Source organism: Saccoglossus kowalevskii, chromosome 16 (genome assembly GCF_978046115.1).
Source record: "Saccoglossus kowalevskii chromosome 16, keSacKowa6.1, whole genome shotgun sequence".
NCBI classification, from domain to species: Eukaryota; Metazoa; Hemichordata; class Enteropneusta; family Harrimaniidae; genus Saccoglossus; species Saccoglossus kowalevskii.
This window is the reverse complement of record NC_140656.1, coordinates 14,624,460-14,641,846: the sequence shown is the minus strand read 5'-3', so window position 1 is coordinate 14,641,846 and position 17,387 is coordinate 14,624,460. Positions and strand designations below refer to the sequence as shown.

General features: G+C 34.0%; 1 protein-coding gene across 1 annotated transcript; it reads left to right on the top strand.

Moving 5' to 3' along the window:
• The first annotated feature begins 273 nt into the window (after window positions 1-273).
• On the top strand, window positions 274-16,822 carry LOC100370965 (TBCC domain-containing protein 1-like). The gene is made up of 17 exons (XM_002736779.4): window positions 274-664; window positions 1,423-1,547; window positions 2,015-2,112; window positions 3,334-3,445; window positions 3,787-3,847; window positions 4,108-4,183; window positions 4,981-5,077; window positions 5,618-5,684; window positions 6,589-6,709; window positions 6,826-6,898; window positions 7,886-7,934; window positions 8,977-9,056; window positions 12,216-12,338; window positions 12,566-12,741; window positions 13,115-13,212; window positions 13,337-13,486; window positions 15,514-16,822. Exons 1-17 carry the CDS (start codon window positions 566-568, stop codon window positions 15,574-15,576), a joined length of 1,668 nt encoding a protein of 555 aa, XP_002736825.1. The 5' UTR covers window positions 274-565; the 3' UTR covers window positions 15,577-16,822.
• Window positions 16,823-17,387: the final 565 nt, after the last annotated feature.

The window sequence follows — 17,387 nt, the reverse complement described above, 5'->3', positions numbered from 1 at the left end:
ATAATAATTAGACATATGTGTATCTATATAGTTCAAGCTTATCCGACCGTGACACTTATATTCCGTGTTGTATTTAATTATATTGTCGATTATAACACATTTTGTACCGTTATTTTGTCTAAGCTATCGTTAAAAAGGGATATCTAATGAGAAACCCTAAATAACAGTAAGGTCCTTAATAACAGTGGTCTATGGGGCTTTTTAAAGTTCTGACCAATCACAGCTTGCCACACAAACCATGTAGGCTCACATCTGACAAGTACACAAAATTGGGTTGGTTAATATTCAACAAAAATGGCGGTCGTCTGTCAGCTGTTTTGATGAATTGGCCAGGAACCCAGAGTGACCGAGAAGAGGAAGCGAGGTGGTTTATAATATTTCACAAAATAGTGATTTAACATGTGACATTTACCAGGAACACTAAGTCACTGATTTATCTGAAACAGTGCGAAACGTCGTTTTCTTGTGCAATACGAATAATCTGACGTGCACGAACGTGAATTGGTGGTTTGTTTACAAATATTTATTTGGTATTTTGGCTTGCCGCTCAATATCCGAAAACTATATGGCTACATTCAGCATGTCTGTGTCGTTGTGGGTTAAACCGGAACCATTCAATTTCGGCGCATTGCAGATACCGCCTCACCCGAAGCTGTCCATGCACGTGAGTATTCTGCTTCCCGAAACCCAGTAAGGCCCGCCCTTTAGGGGTGGACCATTAACAATCATGCGGTGAGCTTGTAACATTTGAGGGAAACTGAAAGTTTGAGGGAAAGTTTTCACGCTGATTTTCTCTCAAAGAAATTTAGCCACAATAAACTTGATTATAGTCAGATATTACAAAAATCAAATAAATTATTTTTGAAATAATTATTTTTCTCCCAATTCTTCATCAGAAGTTCAAATGATCCATCCCTAATTTTACATATATTAATGAAGAACAATACTTATATCCAGCCTGACATGGTCAGCAACATTTATTGCGCCCTCGCCAACAGACTTCTCTGAATGAAAACTATGATGAAACTGCTGTAGTTTTCTGTTATCACTTTCTGTTTTCTGTTCAAAAACTATTAAAAATGTGCTTCTAACAGAGCAAGTATGGAGGTATGTAAGGGTGCATGAATTCATCAGTTGCGAGTGGTGAGTTGCTAGTTGTGAGTCACAAGTAGCAATATGTGTCAGTTGCGAGCACTAGAAAGTGGCAGTTGCGAGTGGCAATTTGTATGTAGTTGCGAGTGAGTGCGAGTGCTAGCTACATCGGCATTGTGTGAAATAAAATTAAGTTTGATGTCCTAGCCACTTGTTGTGTGTACTTTCTATGCACGAAACATATAATTCTGAGGAGAATTATTTATGTCGTTTAATTAATATTGTGCATGAAAATTGCATTTAGCATTTTACATTTTTTTTTCTTTGTAGTATCTGAAGAAGATAGCTGTGTATGCCAAAACAAAAGGTAAAGGGGGATTTCCTCGATTGACATATCCAACATGGAAACGTATTGCATGCAGTAAAATGGGATTGCCTGAAGAGGAGGCATGGTTGTAAGTTACCCAATGAGTCAAGTCAAATTAAATGACATTCTTGGGAAATATTAGAAAGTAGCATGTTGTTTTTGTAATTTTTGTCATATTTTTTATTCATATATTGATAAAAAAATTACATGACATGTGCATTACAACTATCTATTTTTTTGGGCTTCTATTTGTCATTTATGATTTCTTGCTGTGTGATATCTTGCTAACAGAGGGATATGAAATAGGACAAATAAAAAGGAAGGAAAAGTGAAAAAATGACAGCTAATAAAGCCCTATACGTACACCCATAGACCCATGGAGAGTCTATGGTACACCAGATTTTAATCTCATTGGCTACATGCATGTTCATTCAGTCAGTCTTGTATACTATTGCCCCAGTCAAATTGTATTGAAAAAACAATGATGTGATTCTGACAGTTATTAAGCTGAGGTTCAGTCTCGTGATACACTGTTTTGTCTGTGCATGCACACAGGTACTTTGAAGGTTTCGATTTACTAGACAGATGTCCACCAGAGCAAAGATTACAAATTGCTGAATTATTTACAGACTGTAAAACGCCAGAAGACACAGGTATGTATTCACCACCTTGCTAATGACCATAATTTGACGATTTGTAGGTCATACATTCACTATCATGAGAATATAATGACAATACTGGAAAGTATGCATAAAAGCAGTACAGTATGGTATGGTATACATATCAACCATTACCTTGCAAAGAGGGTCCGCAAGGGATATTTTCGTAAGCTGTAATCAATTGTTTTTATTTTCGTAATAATGTAAATAAAAAATGAAAATTCGTAGACATGGGCAAGGTGTAAAATGTAATCTGCTATTTTATTCGTCTGTAATTTGTACAAAGATGTTATTTTTTGTAAGCGTATAAAGCATTTTCCACATTACCGGTAAATGTCATGATTCAAATGCAATTCCCAATTTTGATTCTTAACACAAATTATAAAATATATTATAAAAATGTAAATATTAGGAATTTGCTTTATCTTTAAATTGTAAAAGCCTATTTTTTACTGTAAATGGAACTTTCATTTCATTTCCTGTAAAAACGTAAAATGCTGTTTTTATTTTGTGTAACCTATACTAGCTATCCCCCCTTGCCCCTCCCTACAAAGGTTGATATGATCATGTGATGCCAGAGGATTTATTTTGTTACCGGTATATACTCATCATAATGCCATAAGTTACAGCATGCTATAATTTTGCATATTTTCATCCTACCATATTAGGAAATGCGAATTCCAAATATGGAACGATTATGCGCTTTAAGTGTCCTCAAATAATAAAAACAAACACAGCAGCCCCCAGGAAGAAGTTTAATCGGACCCCACACAAAGAAGTTTGCTAAATTTGTTTTTGATTTTGGCATTTGTATATTTGGTTAATGGCAATACGTGTATAAAATAAATGTAATAGTAAAAGTTGGTATTACAAATCAAGAGAATGCTCATTTCTAAAAATTGAAGAATTGTGAATAAAATCACCCAACAGCTTAACTGTATTTTTTCACCACTTTTCATTAAATATATGAATTAGTAATGGTAACTATGAAGAGCATGATGGAATAAAATTAAATCGCTGTACACAAACAATCATACAGACACAAGTCTTATAAAATGATTTCAGGCATTTCAGTCGGTTATCCATTACTAATCTATACTACAAGTAGAAAATGATGTGCAGCACATGTTACTCAATAAGATCACTCTTCTGCTATTGTGTATTCTTTTGCATCATTCTCGTGAAAACATTTTTTTTTTTCATTTGTTTTTTCAGAACAAGTCAAAAACAGTTTGTCAGTGAATACCTGTGAGTTTTTACTATATTTATTTTTACAACAAGTCTACAAGATTTCATTGAGAACATCATTGGTATCAACTGGAGAAGAGTATCCTCTTACAGCTTGTTATCAAATAATAGCTAGGTCTAGAAACAGATCAAGATGTGATCTAGAAACAGTTCTAGACTTGCTATTTATTTTACAGACTTGGAACTACATGTACATAATAGTTTCCTTTGATCACCTGAATGGTATATGTAATGAATGTTTGTTTTTTGTTCAAGAATTTATTTACTGATGAACCAAAATTAATCACACGGCAGCATTCTATCAGTATCCTATGGAGCCGTTGTGTTGTGTAAACGTAGCTTATGACTGTGTGTCATTGGATTAGAGGCCACACTGTAGGAAAGGTTATTTTATTTGGACCTTAACTTTGATATTACTAGATGGCCAATGAGAGCAAGGTCACCTGATATTGAAGGTAGATCATCAGGAGTCGGAGCTAAGGTGAGTATTATATCTTGTCTGATGTGCGAATGAACAACTTCTTAGTTTTAAAAGCTAGTCTGTACTCAAAGAAATTATGTTGATATTGTCTGTTGCTTGGTTGTTGTTTAAAATATTACAACATTTTGAATGATGAATGAATTCATATAAAACTTATTGCAGTGCCTTGAACATTCTTCATCCTATATCATAGAAGCAGTTTGACACCAGTTAGTACAATTTATATATTTATTTATTTCATATTTTGATCATTCTTCTAGAGTATGGATGAAAATGCACATCTTATGTTTATACTTAACAATCTGAATGCAATATTACAGTTATTGGTTGAAGCAGGTAAGTTCATTCAATGATGAGAATACATGTATCTTATGTTTATACTTAACAATCTGAATGCAATATTACAGTTATTGGTTGAAGCAGGTAAGTTTATTCAATGATGAGAATACATGTATCTTATGTTTATACTTAACAATCTGAATGCAATATTACAGTTATTGGTTGAAGCTGGTAAGTTTATTCAATGATGAGAATACATGTATCTTATGTTTATACTTAACAATCTGAATGCAATATTACAGTTATTGGTTGAAGCTGGTAAGTTTATTCAATGATGAGAATACATGTATCTTATGTTTATACTTAACAATCTGAATGCAATATTACAGTTATTGGTTGAAGCTGGTAAGTTTATTCAATGATGAGAATACATGTATATATTTATTGCTAATATTCATGATTACAACTGTAAACATAGCAGGTGGATCTTGTTGTTGAGGTACTGTAAAATACTTTATTTTCGCTTGGAATTAATTTTTGCTCTATCAGTGAAAATAAAATCCAGCGAATATACTTTTTTTCCTATATTTTACATTCAACTCGTCAAAAATCATTGAAAATAAATTCCATATGAAACACGAAAAATGTCTTTTCAGCGAGAATTAATTCCAGCTAAAATAAAGTATTTTACAGTATTGAATAATCTTGCAAAAAAAAAATTAAAATCATTTTTCACTTCTTCCTGGAACAAAGAACAAAATCATTTTTGGGGAGGTCTTGCGTCACAAAACAGTGACTGACTAGTCGTATCTTTTCAAATCAAGATTTATAGAAACTTGATTTATCTTGCTTAGATTGTTTTGTTGGTGCCAACAGTAGTGAAAATAGACTAAGCATTACTGCTGTGGAGGCGCTGGGATTCATTATAGCAGCATCTACTGATAAAAAACGGTGAGTAAAATGTACTTACAGTTTTCAGATGGAACATATGTAATAAGATACATGTTGAGTTTCTCCAACCAGAAGGGAATGTTTCATGATATGTACAATGAAATACAGGATGGATGGAAAGTCCTGTGTCAAATTTGTCAGTTGTCAGGATATGATGTCGTTGTGTGACTAGAGTAGTTCTGTGACCTTTAGTATTGCAAAAATAAAAAGCACAGTCTACACACCTGTTTGTAGACTTTATTTCCCTTACAACCATGGTACATCCTATAACCTTTGCTATCCTGCTGCTGTTATGTTTTTCAAAAAAATCATATAGTAGCATTTACCGTATCATTATATTTGGTGAAAGTTGTTGAATGTTACTTTAATACCGGTTGACAACATCAGCGTTTGGGACACTCCAGTCAGCCATGCCATTCTACCCTATTCTGTTAGCGATTTTTCCCAGACACGAACACAGACGATGGTAGATAGCTGTATTATGTTAATTTTTCAATCCCCTATACTTGTACATTTAGAACTTGTTACATGCATTTACAGATCAATGAGACCTTTACTGGAGGTAGCCCTCATGCAACCTTTTCAACAAAAATCTGGATTTTCTAAAGTAAGTATCTGCATTGTCCTATATTCTCTAACATTGATGTGTGATTGGCTGCCAGACATAGATCAACTTTCATGGATATGCTAAAAATAGTACCAAGTTTGGACGTACCGGTACTTGGACAGTGTCAATGTGACATATAAGTAGATTTATGCAAAAAAGAGACTAAATATTAAAGATTTTTGTCAAACAAAATGGTTGCCAAATGACCATCTTGGACTGGATTGAGACACAACTAAACTTTCCTTGATTTGCTAGAGAACAAGTTTCCTGTAAACCAAGTTTGGATCTATTTGGACAGAGGTGGTCTGAGATATAAGCATAATTGTGCAAAAAAAAGATAAAAATATTTTATTTTTTCTCAAATTTGATCTCATCAAAAATCAATTTGCATCTTTTTGAATAATTCAATGCCACTGTACCAAGTCTTAATAAATTAAGTGATTACATTCATTATAAGCAAAAAACATGAGTATTTTTAATTGCAAAATGGCTGCCAGTTGGCCAATTTGGAAAAAATCCTGAAAAATCATGAATGCCTTGGTATGCCAACAGATGTTATCAGTATTCAAAAATGTTAACAGTATTGACCAGCATAACTTGAAGATAATGCTCTATACATTGAGTGAAATATATAGCCACAGTAAAATCTGTAAAATAATTATTGAATCATGTATCACCTATGAACCAGTTTGAGAAAAATCAATAAACATTTGAGAAAATGCAACAGATAGACTCTATCCAGTCAGTGGCTAAAAATATATATTAGATGGTTGCTCTATCCTATATTGATTTAAGTGTTTTTCCAATTCATATCTACAGATAATTTAGAATAACACAGAGTTGACTTGTCTACTTGAATATCATATTATTACATTTTAGTTTTTTATTCATTTATTTTTTCCAGATTTCTCAAACCTTTTCTCTGAGGACGTTTGAGTCTTGGTTGAGAGCTAATTTGGGTAGTAATCCATTTGGTTTATCAGTTTGTATATCAGCGGGGCGGCGACTGTCATGGCCTGCAACAGGTGAATATGTGACTGTCATCTATTTCCATTGGTTTTATTTGAAATGAATGAATGACAATTTGATTGAACAATCCAGTGCATATGAAGTTTATAGAGAAGCATATTTGTCATTGCAGGCAGTGATTATAAGGAAGACAGCGGTCAGAAAAGAGGAAGAATAGCAACCAATGCTCAGTTTGCTCCAAAAGAGTAAGTCATAACTCTATATTAAAACAACATTATGGTATTACAATGTATAGTTCTGTGAGGCAATGAAAATCATACCATTTTATAATAGAGTCAGGGTTTTTTCTAGAAAAAAACTGCAAGAGGGAGCACTGCAATTCATCAGCACCACTAAGTGGCCCCCTTACCCTGGAGAGCAGATCCTCTGGCAACCATAAAATTCTGATTGACCAGAGATCGCATGTGGCCACAGTCTTCAACTGTGACCTGTCTGATAGTAATTTTGGCCCGAAGGAAGCCATAGAATGCTCCATTTTAACTTAGAATTATCAAAAATTCCACACCCTGGTAGAGAGAACCCTATCTCCCCCACTTGGTGGTGTCGCTGTATTGCAGTGCTCTCTCTTGCATTTTTTTTCTAGAAAAATCCCTGTATCAACGGTGCCATAAAGTCTACATTGGGCAAAAACCAAAGCATTTTACAAGTTGCAAATTATCTTACTGTCTATTCAAATAATTCTCAGAATCGCTGTAAAATTGCGTCATCAAATTGCAAAAATTCTTAACTATATTTTGAGAAATGAATCAAATCTATTACAAGATTAGTTTCTGCAGAACAAGTGGTACAATGTTTTTAATTGGCCTTTAATTAGCATATAATATAGACCGTGCTGATTATAGCATTGTTTGTGAATTCGTGATTAAATGCATGCAACATGACTGGACCAATTTCATTCATACTTGATATGCAAGATCTTTCTTTAAAGTCAGATTCAATATACATTATTAATGAGCAACCTTCACTTCTTGTTTCCATGACAATGATTCACATTGCTTAAAATCTTCCACATCTTGGTGACTCCCTCATATAATTTTGAATGTAATAAAATAAATTTCAGACCAATTTGGTCATAATTTTAGTTTAAATTATGTATTAGTATAAAATTATATTAGGTGAATTAATAAAATATGTCTATTTTACTAATTTTGTAATTAATTGTATTCCCACAGGTGTAAAATTATTATATTGTCACAAGTAGGAAAACAGACACTAGCCAAGGTAAGAATAGTTTTTGATTTCAAACTATATTTTATTCTCGAATGTGCGTTTATGTCCAGACTTTGGCAATGTAAACATTTCAAAATAGAGTGACTCAGAATATAGTAGTAAGTGAATACCGTATATCACAATGTCTCTGTTTATCTCTGTGCCAAGTAGTCTAATGATATATCAGTCATGCCGTTGTATGGTTTTATTTTCACCGTAGTACGCATTTGACACCTGCTATTTTAGTCATGAAACTTTTAGTACGGTATGCTATTACACGGCCGTGCATCACGCTTTCGGATTTTCTGAATACAAAATTTTATGTTGTATATGTTGCATGGTCATAGTGCCCACTAACAGAACTGATTTTGCAGGGTAAGTCACAATGGAATTTCAAAAATCAAGTTGGGTCAGTTTGGTGAATGCTGGGAAGAGAGAAATTGAAGAAAAAATTAATATTGTATGTGGCTTTTGGAAGCTTCATGAACTAAAAATGTTTTGACTTTGACTTTCCTCTATTTTATACTTATAAAATATGAATTTCATATTTCCAAATTTCATAACTATAGTAAAATCTCTTTAAAATCAATACATGTTTTTTTTTATGTGTCTTTGTTGGTACATGTACCGGGGGGGGGGGGATACGACTCTACTTTAACCAATTGATGAGTGTTCATTTTTCAGTAACCACTGTGACTGTGCAGATTCAAGATTTTTGGTTCTCTGCACAGAATTGTTTTTCCTTTTGTTAAAACCGCGCCTGACACTTGCAAAGACAATCTTGAAATTCAGCATCGGAAACTATAGCCTGTCTGAGCTTGACATCTGCATATGATTTTAAAAATTATATTGATTTGTATTAAACATGAAAACGACAAGTCAAGACAGGTTACATAATGAAAAAACTATATAACTATCTATGCCACAGAGGGCATACTGTGCATGCCACCCACATCAAACCCAATTTGGCAAGATGACTTCACCAATTTAATATCAGAATACTGATTCATTATATACATTAATTTTTTGTTTACTTTTGTTTTCTCTCCTTCAGTGTTCAAAAACCTTGGAAGGTGCTGCTGTTAAAATCCACCGATGTCATTATGCTTATATTTATCTTCTGTCACCTCTTAGGTAACTATATACACATGTACCTGGAATTGCAATTATACATACTGTATTTGCGCTATTAAAAACACACCAAAATCAAAAATTGCATTTTGACCACAGAAACGCCTCTTTACTTTACGTCAGTACAATCTAGAACATGTGACAAATACACAAAACAAAAGTTGAAGATGAAGAAATACTTTGTTATAAAGACACATTGACTGTATTTATTTATTTAACAAAGTGGGAAAATGTGTTAATAATTTTGGAACCAGTTGTGACAGCGATATCTTTATTTCCATTATGAACAGCAGACATATGACAGTACTGTAAAATCTGTATTAGAAGCCGCGGCTTCTATTAAAATAGTACAATACAACAGAGAGGATGCAGCTTGTATTAGAACATCTACACGTATGAGAAATGATGAATTTTTGGGTTTCAATTATTCAAAAAGAATGGGTGCGGCGTCTATTAGGGTTGCAGCTTCTAATACAGATTTTAACATTGTCTTTCTGTGTTTTAGAATGAGTTTGAAGCTTTGTTTTTATTTTATTTGCCATTTCTGTCTTGTTTTGTATCTTCTCTCAGAAGTGAAAAATAATAAATATTGCACTACTACAGTAATAGAGCAAATACTGTTCTCTATACATTTAGCTGCTGAGTCCCATTGTCCTAGTTATCTGAATGACTAGAATGACTACTATGAGTATGATGTGTTTTAATAGTTGATTTAGGATGACCAAAACAGCAAATTTCATTGCATACTTAGGCAAAAATGTAAAATGCACGACTAGCTAAATTTACTTATATTAACATCTTTACTTCTACAGTCTTGTTACTCCTAACTAAAACCAACTCTAATAATTCAACTACTCTTAAAATATGATTTAGATGTTTCTTCTAACAATTCAGGAATTTCCAAAAAATAATTATTGTTTTGTATTTCATTTGATAGGATCACAGTAGTGCTTTGTATTCTTGACTTTTTGAACACCATAATTTTACCCCCAAACATTTGGTGCAACATTCTGTAAATTTTCATTTTTAGCTCCGCTGTCGACTTTGTCGAGCGGAGCTTATCATATGAGTGATTGTCCTCCGTCGTCCGTGTCAATGTTTTACTTTTTCGACTTCTTCTTGAAAACTACAAGCCTGAATGCTTTGATACTTGGTGTATATGTACCTTGGGTAGACCTCTCTCAGATTTGTTCATTTCATGATCATATCTTCAGTTCTCTAATTTTGGTGAATATTTTTGTAATTTTTGGTAAAAAGTGATATTTTCGACTTCTTGTTAAAAAACCGCAAGTCCAATTGCTTTGATATTACATATATAGGTACTACATGTGTATCTCTCTCAGATTTGTTCATTTTGTAATGATATCTTCAAATTTCTAATTTTGGTGAATATTTTTGGTAAAAAGTGATATTTTCGACTTCTTGTTAAAAACCACAAGTCCAATTGCTTTGACATTACATATATAGGTACTACATGTGGACCACTATCAAATTTGTTCATTTCATGATGATATCTTTAATTTTCTAATTTTGGTGAATATTTTTGTCATTTTTGGTAAAAGGTGATATTTTCTTCTTGTTAAAAACCACAATCATTTATGGTTAAAAATTATATTTTTGAATTCTTGTTCAAAACAGCAAGTCCCATTGCATTGATACTATGCATATTGTTCATTTTCTAATGATATCTTCTGTTCTTTAATTGAAATGTGCATTGCTAACAGCGGAGCTATCTCAGCCGAGAGGTAGCCTGACAAGTTGGCGTAGGTGGCGCCCTGGACTGCTGCGATCCCCACCAACGCCTGACAGAATAGTGTAGTTTTTTCTTATCTCCGACAACTTTTTGTCGGCACCAATCAGATTTCAGAAACTATTGATTTTGACATCCGTCATAATTTAACCATTCACGAAGCGTTGCGATTGTTGAGACAACAACTTATCACTTCTGATCGTCTTCCTGCCCATTGTTTACCAACTCGTTGAAAAGTATGTGTGAGGTTGCCGACAGCACGCGTCAAATTGCCGTGGACACAAGTACCAGTTAAATGTTCAACTTAATCAAACAGCCACTTCACTTTGTTCGTCGTAATCATCAACTCTATCAAACAGGCTATTGTCGAACTTGAGAGCAAATTGAATATCCAGTTGAAGTCTGAACAGAAACGCGGAATTGCGTCACTGTATCGGGGTGAAGATGCGTTGATTATTCTACCGACTGCACAAACTTCCACTGTGCTTTTCTCTTTCCAAAGAAACGGCAAAAATGCTATTCAAAACAGAGACCGTGTCGGACGACAAACTAGAATTGCTGGAAAATATCGGTCTTCGGTTTTTTGGTTGACTTGACACATCGGTACCGCAAATTGCACACGATGTCGGGTCCAGAGTTAATTCAAAAGTCGTCTTCACAGGAGTAATTTGTTGGTTGGAAAATTCGCACAATGGTGTAGAGAACTCCATGTCTTCCTCCTAGAATATTCACTACTGAAGTAAATATTCATCGTAAGCTTGTTGACTTGTTATCTTTATCGTGCGTAATCTTGAGTGGTGTTTGTTTATATTTAGCACGTTGTAATCTATGACTGACAGAGTTACCATGACTACTTCATTGAATATTCATAACTACGCAACAGAATCTAGATCTGGGTGTGGATTTTCTGTTTTGAAGTTGCCGACGAAAACTACACTATTCTGTCAGGCGTTGGTGGGGATCGCAGCAGTCCAGGGCGCCACCTACGCCAACTTGTCAGGCTAAGCCGAGAGGCTGCTTGTTTTTTTTTAAATTCAACATTTCCCACAGGTCTTGAGAAAAGATTTTTGTAAAAAATAGCAAATTTTTGGTTGTGGGATTTAAATTTGTGAATTGTGATAAAAGTTGACATTGGCAAAAGCTGGCAACATATAGCATTAACTATTTGCATGCCAGATATTCAGAAATTCAGTGCAAATATTTTCAAATTTTGTAAAATTTTCAGCGAATTTCATCATCATTTTAGGCCATACTGACAGTGTCAGATATTGGTTTTAGTTTTTGATCAAAAGATTTGTCAAGTTATATCAACATTTCATGTGGGAAGAAGCAGACTATAAAAAATTATTTTGTAGATGGTGCCAAAAGTTGACAATGGTGCTCAAAATGTGATAATCTTTCTATGTTTTCAGATCAGTGAGTATTGAGAAGTGTCGTCATTCTACGATTGTACTCGGATCTGTGGAATCCACGGTACACGTCAATGCATGTGAACATCTGACGTTGATTACAACCTGTAGAAGACTTTCTGTAAAGTAAGTCACATATGAATTTATCGATTATGCTCTTCTAAAAGTTTCATTAAAATGTTTTTATTAAGAAGGGTGGATAAAAATATGGTGAATTTTCTAAGATTTACTGAAATGTTCATTCTTTCCCTTTAATGTCATCTAGCTATGTTTCTGTAAAAGTGTTCATCAATGGCCATATATGAATTCATTTAACTTGACTGTGTTGATGTTTTTTTGTTTTTGTTTTTCAGTGCATCTACATTATGTACATTCCATGCATTGACATCAACAAGACCACTAATATTAGGCGGTAACGATTCAATAATATTAGCTCCATATCACACACATTATTCATTATTAGAAGAACACATGGCTAAATCGGGTATTGCTGTGACACCCAACATGTGGGATAAACCAATGTGTCTAGGTATGTACGTATTCTCCCTTTAGTGTCCATCATGGCGCCCTCTGGTGTTCCATTTTATATATGCCTTTGTTTTTAGAGGGTGAGGTCAATTTGTTTTATTTTCGTTCAGTGATAAATGACTGATAGTTTTGGGATTACTTTATTTCATGCATCAGAATACATACTATCATAGTTGTTTTATATGTCGCCTGATCGCTCTAGTGTATTGATATGTAAAAAGTTGGGCAGTTGGTGTAGCTCAAAATGGCAGAATAAACATTATGTCAACTATGAAAGCTTTCTGGGTTTCTTTAATGTTTCGTGTATTCTAGAATCAACACATCACAATGATAAGTGTTTATCAGTTGATATTTGGATTTACTTTTCTTTGCAGGTCCAGAACATCGACAAGCGAGTCCAGTTTGGTCTTTAATGCTACCAAGAGACTTCTTTACATTTGTAATACCATTTAGTATTGAAGGACTTACATCGGTCAGTAGAAGTACTTTCCATTTTTTCAATATCATCATGTGCTTATGAGAAAATAGACAAATCTCTTCTTTGAATTTTTGTGGTCAGATTGTGTCTGAACTTTCATCCATTTTTGTTTACGCAGGAAATTCCTGGTGGTCTGCCATCAAAGTATGAGCGTGGTTTAACACAACGAGAGAAAAATATAAAGACATGGCAGAAGACTGTCAAAGAATCAGGTCTGTCGGAACAACAAAGAAAACAGTTCCAGTCAGTAGTAGAAGCCAAATTTCAGGTGAGTTGTACAACATATAACAGCATGGGGATGCCCGGGGTGAGGGGGAAAATGTGTTGTGATGTGAAGCCTCAATGTTTGGCTGGTGTGGATCGGCGTGGACTGGTTACATACTCTATGCACATAATAAATTTGATTATTATAAGTATCGTTTTTGGGATGCTCAGTGGCCAAGGGAAAGGCATACCATGACATGAATCTAGGCATACACTAGTGTCGGTTCGAGTCGAGTATGCAGTACATGTTTACTTTGATCTGAATCGACATAGTATTTACATGCAGTTTATTTGGTGATATTTTCTTGATATCTTCCTGTATCTCTATTGCAACATTGTTTGTTATAACATTTATATATAGCCTTCAAAACTTTGAAAGCATGAACAATTATTTGTATATAAAAAGTCCCACTATATCTGACAGGGGCATTCAAATTTGAAATGATACTTTGTATGTTTGTTTTCTATGATCTCATAATAATTTACTGCTTTCAAATTTAAAATGCTTGTCCCGGATTCTGCCGTAAATTCACCCATCCGAAAAATCGCCCTGGGCGGTTTCACAGGTAGTGGGCCCTTACTTGAGGTTCAAATTTTCAAAAAATTATCATCAAATATTTTTAGGGGGCTTATATTTTCATTGAAAAATGTACCTACACCGATTTTCAACGCCGGCAGTTGGACCACCCAAAACGAAAGAAACTATTACAGTAGCTAATCTAAAATTTTATACATTTTTTTCATGCTGGATTAAAAAGTAGTTTTCTCCAAAAAAATCTCATTAATGAACCTTGTGCGCCAAATACAATTATTTTGTTTCATTTTATTAGTAAAAGATGTTTCAAATAAAAACCAACTGCAACTGCATTGCTTAATAATAGTAGCAAGTCACCGCGATATTGCAATCCGGTCATGCTGCGTTTTACAAATGTTGATTATTACCTAGTAATGATTATATTAACGTGCAACAAATAATTTTGTTGAATTTTATTAAATGCAAATAAATTTCAACTTGTTCCATCATAAGCGAATGATTCCGATCGCATTTTCAGCGCTCGATGCTGTAGAAATGAATATCCGCCATATTTGACCTGAGACTGTGTTCTTTGACCCGACAGGTCAAATCGATAATTTACCAATGAAAACGATGGATGATGGCAACGTGCTCAAAATACCATAGCTCATTTAAATATGTTAATGTTATTGAACACAACACGGAAGAGATTTGCTGATGTTGTTGTACGATCTTTTGGCTTGGATTTGATGGAAAAAAGGCATGATTTGTTTTTAAATAAAAAAATTAGTTGTTTTCCAAAGATAAACTGAAATATAATTCATTGTCGAAACGAAGCTAACCCATTCGCACTAGTCGCAATAAACATCAATACGTCAATGACTACGGTGAAACTTTTAGGCATCAGAAAAGATTAAAATAACACCTTAAAAAAAACTGACGAAAAATCGCGGTTTCTTGGTCCCAATTTATTTTTTTTAAAACCCGAACTGCCGTTTAACGGCCCTGGGCGAATTTACGCCAGAATCTGGTAGTATTCAATAATAATAACTGCATATTAATTTTTAGTTCCCGTTTGAACATAGTCCGAAAACAGGGACTTGTAATTTCATGCCTGGGACAATTTCATTTCATACATTTGTTTTGATCCAATTCAAGATGGCTGAATGACAGCCATTTTATTGCTAAAAATTCATCAAAATCAAGCATTTCTGCCATTCCTGAACTGGATATCAGTCATGCATGGATATATTGTATTCAAACTTGGTATGTCCATCTTATTTTTTTTCATATCGCATTAAAACTGGCTGACTGATGGCCATTTTGTTTTTAGCAAATGCAGTTTTTGGAGCTAACATGTCGGGACTATGGTAATCGTGTTCAAACTTTACACATAAGTCATGTAACACATGTATCTGTTTCAGAATCTCATTCAAGATGGATGTTTACAGTCATTTTTGGACAGGCACTTGTCACTGACAATGACAATGACTTGTATTTGTTTCTTCTCTTACTAGGCTTGGTTAGATGACAGTGGACATAGACGACAACTTGATGGACTAGCCACACCAAGTAAATAAACGTTTACGCACTGCAGGTCCACAATGTGCGGAACAACATTGTTCAAGGCAAACACAGGACAGAAACTGTCCTGTATTGTCAGGGTACGAGTCCTGTATGTATAGTACATAACATCAGCTCAATATTTGTTATTATATCTGATACAATCCTGTAACTATTACTTTGAGTACGTACATGTATTGATTCTACTTCACGTTGGTTCACTCTATCATAGTCTAGGGAGATGCTTGCATGACGTTTTGGTGTTACGACAGGGTTAATCACTAGGTGACTACATTTGAAATATCTTGTATATTCTATGCACTAAATCAAAAAATAGATAAAAAGGGTATTTAACTGTGTTGACATGCACTAAAAATTTCACTATCACAAAACAAACAGAAGACTGTGAAACCAAATAGTCTAGTTCTTTATTCTAGCATATTCAGATGCTGCATATTTTGGAATTCATGAATGTAATAAAATCAGTAATTTAATCCCCCCCCTCCAATAAACCTTTCCTCCATAGTAATCGTCCATCAGCAAGTATGTTCCATGATGCTAATACTGAGAACAATTTGAATTGGAACTCGTTCAGAGAATCCATACCATTGTAAAATATGCATGGTGTAGTATTATTATTATTAATGAAATATTCTATTATAGCTCTTCATGGTTGTATCAAGCTTAGAGTTCTTAGCCTGCACTTGAGCTTTACTGAGAATAGAATTTGTCAAATCTAATCCCGTTTTTTTTTAATACATCCCCTTGCCACAAATCATTTGATTTGCAGAACAGACTTTCCAATTTTGTGTTTTACTACTATAATAATATTTTATAATGTCTACATTGAACCATAATGAATGTCCTGACATACTGCCAGTGTTTATATTTGTTTGTTATATCACCAATATTAGCTCATAGATTGTGCATTCTAATTCAAGGGGGATTCTTGGAACTGTAATATGGTTAGTGATAATTTCAAATATTATGTAAATATAGAACAAAATAATTTTGAATATGGCAATGTAAATTTATTATCATATGTATGTTTTAGGTATTTATATTTCTACCGCCCACCAAGCCAATAGAGAAAGATTGTTTGTGTATTTTTTTTACTGCATTGTTTGATACTGTTTTCGTAATGGTGAATTTTTTTTTCTATTTCTAATGTTGACATGTGATGTTGGCTAAATAAAAATGTAAAGTTTGTCAATGATTTGGTTATTATTGCGAAGAAGTTGAAATAAATAATTTAATTATTCACTGCTGTAGTGTTTTTATTTACAGGTACATGTAAGTGGTCACCAATAGTGGGTGGTTGTTGCTACAGAGCCATGATAAGTTGGTGATGCTTTTGGCCACACTCAAAGGGTAGATCAAAACAACTGAGCAAGATTAATTTCTTCACAATTGTGATACAGTACACTGAACTGAGAATGTTCCTACGGAGCCATTATCTGTCAGTGATTCTTTTGGCCACAGACTTGATGGTAGACTAAAACCACAGACCAAGCTTATTTTCCCAACAATTGTGATACAGTACATTTAACTGAGAATGTAGCTACAGAGCCATTATCAGTCGGTGATGCTTTTGGCCACAGAAAGAAACATTTTTGGCTATTCTGTTTACAGTATACTTTATTTCAGCTGGAATTAATTTTTGAAGAGTTAAATGAAAAATATAGAAACAATGGTATATATTCACTGTATCATTCATTCAGCAAATATTAATTCCAAACGAAAAAAGTACTTTACAATAACTTCTCCAACATGATGCAACTTATCCCTTCTTTCTAGGCAACTGTTACCTACTTCGAGGTGGCTTTTT